This window comes from Takifugu flavidus, unplaced genomic scaffold (assembly GCF_003711565.1).
Source record: "Takifugu flavidus isolate HTHZ2018 unplaced genomic scaffold, ASM371156v2 ctg342, whole genome shotgun sequence".
NCBI lineage: Eukaryota > Metazoa > Chordata > Actinopteri > Tetraodontiformes > Tetraodontidae > Takifugu > Takifugu flavidus.
Window position 1 is genome coordinate 8,389 of NW_026621969.1, and position 10,090 is coordinate 18,478.

Consider the following 10,090-nt stretch of genomic DNA (forward strand, 5'->3'; position numbering starts at 1 on the left):
ATGTTTAAAATACTTAACTACATGTGTTCAAGCTTTTCTCTCCAGATCCCACCAGAACCGCAGGAGAAACCCGACCTCATAGGGGAGGAGTACCTGTTATTGAAGGTCCTAAAGAGGAAGTGGCAGGAACCGAGGTGGACGGGCCCACATCATCGCAGTGTGCCAAGGTACCGAAAACAGCAGACGGGAAAGGGAGCAGCAGGGGTCTGCGACGTCAGAAACCCCAACGCGTAACAGGTGAAGTGCTAGTAACCTCTCCCTGCAACGGCAACGATGGATGCGAAGGTGCAGAAATCCCCGATGGAGGAACATCTGGACCCAGGACACGCTCAGTGGGACAAAGGCCGAAGTGGAGACGATCATTGAATGGTTTATTGATAATATGCATGTCTGTTGTAATCTTTGCATCTATATTGATTTATGTGGATGTTTATAGAAGTGAAATGCTAACTCAGAAGAGCAGATCCTTAAGAGAAGGGAACTATCCACGAGCCAAGCGAGACACACCACAAGAGTGCCCCGCATTGATCACATTGGAATACACGATAGGGGCCCCTACCTCTTTTCAATTTGACTTATGTGACGTTATTGACTGTCGTGGGACTTCTACCATGTGGAGAGGGTATGATGTTTACTTATGTTATGAATCGGGTCCTATTCAATTCTCATGCTCGCGCCATGGTTACACCAATGGTAAGTGGTGTTCTGATTGGAATAGTGTCCGAGTACATACAGGAATGGTGGAGCAACCAGCCCCTTTACGATATGCGGGAAGCGGCCCCTATGCTAAAGCAGCTCGTAAAAAAGAGCACCTATGGAGGGAGCTAAAGCTCGAACGAGATTTCTCCCCAACAAGCAACCCACTGACGTTATCACTACACTGGGATCAGTCTCCAGTCTGGTGGGGCGCAGCTTCCCCTGTATATCTTGTGTTAGGAGTTGACATAACTGGGTATGATCCTATGGGGTTGATCAAAATACACTTAAAAGCCACCACCACTGTACAGGGTAAGGGGGGTGACGAGCCCCCAAAAGGATGAGAACACGGGAGAGTGACTCCTCCCAACGGGTAAGAACATTGAACTATTCGGCTCTAAAACCAATAGACATAATTCAAATAAGCACGGGAACGGGAACTGACAATGTTTGGCTAGATTGGTTGGCGAGCGAGGCAAAGGATAAGATCGAAGGGGAATGCATTGCATGCGCGGCAGGGCGGCCACATTTGTTCACCGAGCCAGCTCCTCTCCATTTTGACACCTGGGGATGTCAGTGCATGATGGCACTAACCAGAGAGAACACTCCAATAAACTGTACATAACTGGCTACAATTTACCCACCAATTCGCGACAAATCCACTGTAGGACCTTTCAAACCACGGAGGGGTGCACCAAACAGGTATGTGTGCTTTAATTTCACAGGAAGATCGCGGGAATATGGGGAGATTGCGGAGGATTGGTGCAATCAGACAATTAAGGGTGATGCCTCTCAGATAGGGTCGTTAGCTAGAGCAGGACTATTTTGGTACTGTGGGCGTGGGTCACATACCAAGATGCAGGCAGGAGCAAACGGAAGGTGTGTGATGGTGAGGCTGGCGACCCCGGTGACAATGATTGGTAACAGGATGAGTATGAATAGTCCCACAACATCATCAGCTTAACAGCCCGAAGCCGGCGACACATCCAAAGGAAGAGGAGCTCAGCTAGGTTCGACCTGTCTGTAGGATCTCCTACGTATATAGATGCAATAGGGGAGTTCCGGAGGAGTATAAATTGGCTAATCAAGTGGCGGCTGGGTTTGAGAATCTTCTAATTATTGCAGCACTCTTCCCAATTACACCGAATAAGAACGTAGACCGGATAAATTATGTGCACTATAATGTTCAAAGATTGGCAAATCTAACCAGGTATGCGGTAGAACGACTGTCAGCAACCTCTATGGTAGCAATGCAAAATAGAATGGCCTTAGACATGCTGCTGGCTGAGAAGGAGGGTGTGTGTTATATGTTTGGAGAAATGTGTTGCACCTTTATTCCCAAGAATACGGCTCCGGACGGCTCCGTAACTAAAGCCCTAGAAGGACTGAGGTCCCTCTCTATGAATTGGCAGAAAACTCAGGTGTGGATCATGGACTTGGCTCTTGGATGTTCCAGATGTTTGGCAGATGGAAAGGGTTGATTTTTTCTATACTTACTTCTTTAGCCGCTTTTACAGCTGCTGTTATGATGTGTGGCTGCTGTTGTATCCCATGTATCCGAACTTTGTGTGTACGCATGATTACTGTTGCTGTAGAAAAGGGATCCACCGATCCCAAGATGATAATGCCTCTCTGGTCGGCCCCTAAGGAAGAGGTGGTGGGGAACCGGAGGCGAGATGGAAGGATGTGATCTCTACTTAGAGATCAACAGGGGGAATGTTGTAAAATATCGCGAATTGCCTTTTATGCTATAGCTATTTTAATTAAAGTAGAGTAGTTTCATGGATAAATGTGAGAAGGGTCAACTGGGGTAAACTGGGAAACTTTATGTGAGCTTGTTTGTGAAGAGAACAGAATAACAATGTGTGATATCTGTTTGGGTTAGGGCTCTCAAGGCTGTGCACCTGTGCGCAGGCTGAGGGCCGCTTCGATATAGCCAAAATATGTGCAACGTGACTGAGCTGATGTAAACTATGTAACCATGGAAACGCCTTTTACTGTGTCTTGTGCTGAGTTTAATAAAAGAACCAACTTGGGTGGGGGAGAAGGACTCTCTCCGGGACAGCGCGATCAGCAGACGTGCCTGTGACGGAGCGGAGCCCCCCTTGTACAAGGTTGAAAAGCAACGTTGGCTTCTGGTCTCAGTTTGTGGTGAACTTGGTTCGTGCGCCTGTCTGAGTACACTTCTGAAGATTTCGACGTCAGAGCAGGTCGTAGATTGCAAAGGTAATTTTATGACTTCAGTTTTGTTGCAGAAGCACGGAGATAAGAGGCAGCCAGTGGCCTACTACTCCCACAAGCTAGATCCCGTAGTTTGTGCACTCCCACCATGCGTTAAAGCAGTGGTGGCAGCATCTGAGGCAGTAAAAGCCTCCGCAGGAGTGGTGCTATATCATGAGCTAACTTTGCTAGTTCCACATGCAGTGTCAATACTGCTGCTACAAAGTAAGATAGCATTCCTGTCGCCAGCACGTCATCTTTCCTGCATGGCAGTGTTGCTGTCTCAGCCGAATCTGACGATTCGACGCTGCACGACCTTAAACCCAGCAACGCTGCTACCCACCGCAGAAGAGGGACACCAGCACAACTGCTTGGATGAGGTCTCCACCAAGGTCCTGCCGCGACCAGATCTCAGTGATGTTGCGTTGACTACAGGACAGACACTCTTTGTGGATGGATCATCGAGAAAGGATGACTGTGGACACACTAGAACTGCCTATGCAGTAGTCACAGCAACTGAGGTGGTGGAGGCGAAATCACTTCCCTCCTCCTATTCTGCTCAAGCTGCAGAACTCGTTGCACTCACACGTGCCTGTGAACTAAGCAAAGGACAAGATGTTACCATTTACACAGACACGCTGTTTGTGTTTGCTCAACAATGGAATTTAAGAGGGATGAAAACGTCGACCGGCAAACCGGTCATGCATGCAGAACTGTTAAAAAAGTTATTAGCTGCAGTACAGCAGCCACGCAAAATAGCTGTATGTAAATGCACTGCACACACTAACAACACAGACGCAGTCTCACAAGGCAATGCCTTTGCTGACAGAGCCGCAAAGGCTGCAGCAAATAACAACACACTTCTTGATAATGAGGAATCATTTACCTTAGAACCTGCAGATAATGATATTCTAAAAGAAATGCAACAAAGTGCTCCAGAAAAAGAAAAGGCCATGTGGAAGAAGCGAGGAGCCAAACTGGATGATAAAGGACTATTAACCATAGGAAACAAGCCAATCCTTCCCCGGAATATGCATAAATGGGCAGCATTAGTGAGCCATGGGCCATGCCATGTCTCAACAGGAGGGATGGTACAGATGGTTAATGAACATTATTACACTATAGGATTTCATACCTACTCAAAAAATTTTTGTTCACAATGTGCTATTTGTGTAAAACACAGCCCACAGGGAGCCCTTAAGGCCCCTGCAGGCACTACACCATTGCCAAATCATCCATTTCACAGTTTTTCTAGATTTTATTCAGCTAACACCATGTGAAGGTAAACAATATTGTCTAGTAGTGTTAGATGAATTTACTAGGTGGGTAGAAATTTTCCCCACAGCAAAAGCAGATGCACTGACAGTAGCAAAAGTTTTATGTAGAGAAATCATTCCCAGGTTTGGCATTCCGAAGGTCATCTGGAGCGACAATGGAAGCCATTTTGTAAATGAGATAGTGAAAACTGTAGGAGTAACTTTGGGCATTGATTTGAAGAATCACTGCGCATACCACCCTCAGAGTGCAGGGTTGGTTGAAAGAGTCAACGGAACTATTAAGAACAGACTGAAGAAATGTATGGACGAGACAGGAAAGAACTGGATGTTTTGTCTCGACCTGGTGAAATTATGGATGCACATAACACCACACAAGAAAACAGGCATCACACCTTTTGAAGCATTATATGGGCGGCCTTATTGCCTACCATACTTTGCAACAACAAATGAGCTAAAACATGTTGAAGAAACAATAGCAGATTATCTGAAAAAAGTGTTACTTAACCGATGTGTGAATACAGTAAATGTTCTGCCTAGTCCTGTGTCTTCCACAGATTCCACCCCCCAGGAACCCATTCAACCGGGCGACTACGTGTGGGTGAAGAAGTTTGTGCGGAAGAGGTGGAACACGCCTAGATGGGAAGGTCCTTATCAAGTACAGCTGACCACAAAGACTGCAGTTCGAGTGGACGGGAAACTGTCGTGGATACACCTTTCCCATTGTAAGAAACAGAAGATTCTTCCAGGTGAAGGCGAGGGAGCAGTGGCGGACTCTCCGTAAACGGCTGACGGCCTGTATAGGTCCAGCAACGGCTGAACCCCGTCGGAACCTGTGAAGAGGATCTAAAAGGAAATGAAGTTGTTCTTCCTAATTGTGGTGAGTGCTGTGACGGCAGGACTCGTGAGTTTTGGTCTTTGGAACTTCCGACAGGAGGGAGGTAATCAGGGACAGAAAGATGCTCTGTGACAGGATGAGAGCTACGCGCGCGCTAAACGCACCGTAGTTAGCCATTTAGAACATTCGTGGTTAGAACAAAATCCAGAGTCCTCACACACTTACAGTTTGAATACATGGTGGCGCTATGCTACTTTCACAGCTTGGACACAGAATCATTCAACACAGAGGTGTCCAGAAGGTTATAACTGTACATGTAACTATCCCGCTTTCGCGCCAGGAGACAAAGGCACGCAATTAGTGGATAAGGGATGGTGGTTATGTGGACACAATGCGTATGCAGACCTACCAGCAAACTGGTCAGGAGTGTGTGCTCCAGTACATCTCAAGGATCACACAGTCATAATTTATGCTGCTAATGCTAGATCTGCACCACAGTTGCGTTCCAGGAGAGATTTGAATGACGAGTTCAAACCACATGACTCAGTGTGGGGCACAGATGTACCACGAGAGTTTAAGCATTGGCCAACCGGAAATAAAGTGATCATGACTCTCTTTCCGTGGCTAGGAATAGGAAAGAACATATTGAGATTGGAAACAGTTGATTACAGGTTGAAAGTATTTACTAATTTGACAAAAGTTGCTCTCACAGGAGTCAAGGAAGAAATGACAGCGCTAAGACTGATGACCATGCAGAATAGGATGGCCTTAGATCTCATAACGGCCCCCCAGGGAGGAGTTTGTGCAATGGTAGGAGATTACTGTTGTACGTTCATCCCAGAGAATGATGCGGACGGTCACCTGATAGATAGCGCATTGAAAAATTTAACTAAACTACAGAGAGCTATGATTGATGATGGTAGTCCCCCACCAGACTGGCTTACAGGAATGTTGTCAAGGTGGAGGGAACTGTTGTTCAAGATAGGAATGATAGGGATAGTGCTGCTAGTATTAGCCATACTAGCTTGCTGTGTAGTACCTCTTGTTCGGGGTTGCATTGGCCGGCTCGTGGGATCAGCTGTTACTAGTACTTTGCTGCAGGTGGAAGAACAATCTCTACTGGACAACGATGAAGAGGAATCAGAAGAAGAATGGACAAATGTGATGCACGATGTAAATGAAATGTTTGAGATGTCTTAAGCTGTACCCATGTTGAACTCTGAGTGTAAGAAATGTGTTTCTAGGAAAATGACGTAATGCATTTAAATTTCATGAAATGAAATGATGTAATACTGACAATGAGAATCTAGACGCATTTAACGATAAACAGGAGGGAAATGTGAGAAGAATTATTGTTGTTGTTATCGTTTCAATGCTACAGTGAGTATAGTAAGTAGATTTAGAATGTTTAAGGAATGTTTAAGAAAAAGAATGTATGAGTGTTTGACTCAAGTATTGTAGCTGTTATGTTCCCAGCACTGGGAGGTATCATGTTCAAGGACACGAGGAAGTCGTAGAGATAGGAGGAGAAGGAATCATGAAGTTGTTTTGATACCAATGTTGTGTGAACCAAATAAAAGAGGAGAGCGAGCAGCAGACTGACAGAGTTGAGAGAGGAAGCTTGAACTGCTCGTCAGCTCTCCCTTGCAAGGCCACCTGTTGTCTGTGTGGTTGATCTGAGTCTAGTAAACGAACAGCGCGGGTGACCAAACATCACCCTCACACCACCAGACTGGAACAGTGAACCTACCGTGAGCCCTGCACATCTGGACTGTCGCAGCCCCTCCAGATCTCTGGATTTGATGTTCACTAATGAGTAGATCACCTCGCTTCTCATGGATGCCGGAGACTGAGAGGAGGAGATCGTATGGCGAGCGACGTCTGGCAGAGCGGAGTCTGGCCTTTGGATGTTGCTGTATATGACGTTGGATTCAACAAGCGCCTTCTGATGAAGGCGCCTTTTTTTCCACCTGCTGAGACAACAACAAACATATAGTTATATAGAATATAGCTCATTCTTCCAGATCACATTTTGACTAAAGTTTCCTTGAAAGTAGCAGCGTGAAAGTTTCTGGAACGGACTCTCCTAATCTGTCTAGCTCATTTGAAGGTGGAAGAAAAAAAGATTTCTGAAAGCTCTGATGAAAAAATTGGTCGCATCAAAGAGAAATGTGTTATTTTATTTGGTAAGGGAAATGAGGGTTAGCCCACATGTGGCTATTCTGGACAAAGAAAAACGTCATACAATGCCCAGAAAAGGAGAAGCAATAAAAATGGCATTTGAGTGGAGAAAAGTGCAGCATCTTCATTAATGACTGACTCACCAGAACAAAAAGAGGGCGACCACAAGAGCTACGATGAGAGCGAGTCCAATTCCGACCACAGCTGGGAGCGTCTGGCTACCTGAGGAGGTCAGACATGTCACCATTTAATCACTTTAACCTAGTTATCTTTGCAAACTCTACCAGACACAAACCCCGCTGCTCCTCATCCACCATGGCCAGCAGCACCTCGGTCGAGTTCTTCCCCCCACTTGGTTCCTGGCCTGGCAGAGGTACAGTCCAGAGTGCAGCGCCTCCATGGAGGAAATGGACAACACCTGACCTGAGCCCACCTGCGACCCGTTGGAGCTGCTGGAGTTTGTATTTCTGTACCAGATGTAGGTATCTGCAGGGGGGTTAGCATCACTGGAGCAGGTCAGATTCACCGAACTTCCTCTGACGACGTTCCCGGGTGAACTGATGGTCAAGGTCACTCTGTCAGGAGGATCTGATGGAGGGATGAGCCGGAAGGTTGAAGGATACAGTGAAATATGGATAGAAAAGAGTATGTAAAGGTGGAATGGCATCTTTTTTCAGACACATTTCTTATTTTCATTTCAGTTTATACACATCAGTAATTGCTGTTTTCAAAATTGATTAATGTGACTTCTGCAGAACAGTTTAATTAAGCAGATGTTGAATCAGTGATAGTTGATGAAATTAGGAGAAAGTGTAACGGGCTTACACAGTACATTTACGGCCACGGGAGCAGATCTGACCCACTCTTGTCCCCGGACAGCACAGTGGTACCTGCCAGTGTCCTCTCGCCTGGCTACAATGACCTCGTTCCTTACAGGTTGTCCATCCTTGAACCAGACAGTGTCCACTGGCGTGGGACAGCCCGACACACAGGTCAGCCTGATGACGTCGCCTTCCGCCACGGAGCTCGGCTGCACAGCAGCCGTCAGCTCTGAATCACAGGGAAAAGGGTGAAGTTAGAAGGCTGATTCAAACACTCGCTGGCTGGTTTATTCCTGTTGTTACCTTTTACATACAACTTAGTAGATGTTTTACTCGTCTGATCTTCGAACCTGGCGAGAAAACTGAAAAAGTAGTCCCCTGCATCGGCGTGTTGCACATCATTTATCTGCAGGCGGCAGTCACTGATGAAGTCGCCCAAATATCGATAGCGCTGCGAGGAAGCCCCGAAATTGGCAAAGAGCCGGGCCACCAATAACCAACCTCCTGATATTGTTTCCTCCAGCCAACTGCGGTGACAGTGTTGGTTAAAGGTTTGGAATACCGGCAGTTAATCACCGCTGACGCCCCTCTCAGAACGCACAGATCCCTGTCCAAGGTCACTTCCAAGGATCCTCTCTGGGCACCTTTCATCCAAGTAAATAAACTCAGTGATTAGAAGATTTGACCTGAAACGTTGAACCCAAAATATGTTGACTCACCAGATATCGTCGCAAGAATAATCAAAATATGACATTTCATGCTTAAAATCCGCCTATATCGACAGAGTTCCATATAATCTCAATGTGCACGACCAACCGCTTTAGGGCTATTTATGTTGTACACTAACCAAAAGTGGGAGGATTTCATGTTCCTTCCTTTTCTCAGATTTTCTTTTTTTTAGTGTTAAAAAAAAAACCTTTTGAGAGATTCCGGTTTATGATCTGAATCGCAAGCACCGTAAAAAGAACTGCTGCTGCCTATAAGAGAGAGAGACGAATTTTATGTTATAAGTAACCTTAAAGTATAATAAAAATGTGCTCATCAGCATTTTCTGTGACGTTCTGCGAAATCCATCTCTGTCCACTAGGCGCCGCTGCTGGAACATTAAACTAAACGAAGGCAACGCAGCTGACTGGTCCCCAGATAATCTACACAGAAATATCATAATTATGTACCTACAATTAATGTCAGACAGCGACTACGATGGCCAAGACATGAAGACGAAGAAAGGAAGAAAGAACAAAAAGGGGGTTGTTTTTGGAGAAGTGTAATTAAATCTTATTTTTTGAGTTAGGCAATTGTTTTTTAATGTTTGTATTTTAAAGGTTTGGTTAAGTTTATTTCAGAACCGCCAGAGTCTCGCTTCTATTTTCCACACAAGAGAAATCTGACAGAACTTCTTGAAAAATTGTTCTATTCGAAATGTATCTAAAATTATAATGAAATTACCGCTGTGTTAGTTGCATGGTTGTAACAAAGCATGGACCGTTGTCTGAAACCCAAAAAATATCAGCATTAATAAATAGGTGGGGCTAACTATTATTAGTTATTACTAACTATTATTCATTATTTTTTTATTGTTCGTATGTATTCATTAATAATAATAATTTAAAAAAAAACGTGTTCGAGTGTATTTTTAAATGCGGTGACCGTGACGACAGTTTCCTGCCCAGCACGCGTATCGTTACTGTCGCCACGGCAACAAACAGGAAGTGAGGAAAACAGGAAGTGAGATGCGAGTTGTACCGATTAAACGTTTTGAACTCTGGACAGTGCATAAATGTGTAAACATTGACATGGCTGCCAGCTTTGAACACTGGGAACATCATTGGATGGGGTGATGTTGGACAAAATATACCCCCCCTAAAATATTCATTAAAATATAAGAGACAACTATCCAACAACTATCCTCCGGCTGCTTCAACAAACCTCGGAACAATGACGCCATTATCGCGCTGGCTCAGCGTTTAGAGGACGGGGAAGAAAAGTCAGGTGGGGGCAGGAATGAGGTGGTGGTTGGGTAGAGGCAGATAAAGGAAAGGTAAACTCAATCTCAATCT

General features: G+C 45.3%; 1 protein-coding gene across 1 annotated transcript; it reads right to left on the minus strand.

Moving 5' to 3' along the window:
- Positions 1 to 6,768: 6,768 nt before the first annotated feature.
- On the minus strand, positions 6,769 to 8,586 carry LOC130520304 (pregnancy-specific beta-1-glycoprotein 6-like; the record flags this gene model as incomplete). Its single annotated transcript, XM_057024020.1, has 5 exons — positions 6,769 to 7,001; positions 7,353 to 7,431; positions 7,505 to 7,797; positions 8,035 to 8,259; positions 8,334 to 8,586. Coding segments are annotated over 4 exons (822 nt in total), but the record flags the coding sequence as incomplete, so codon positions are not given.
- Between the last annotated feature and the right edge of the window lie 1,504 nt (positions 8,587 to 10,090).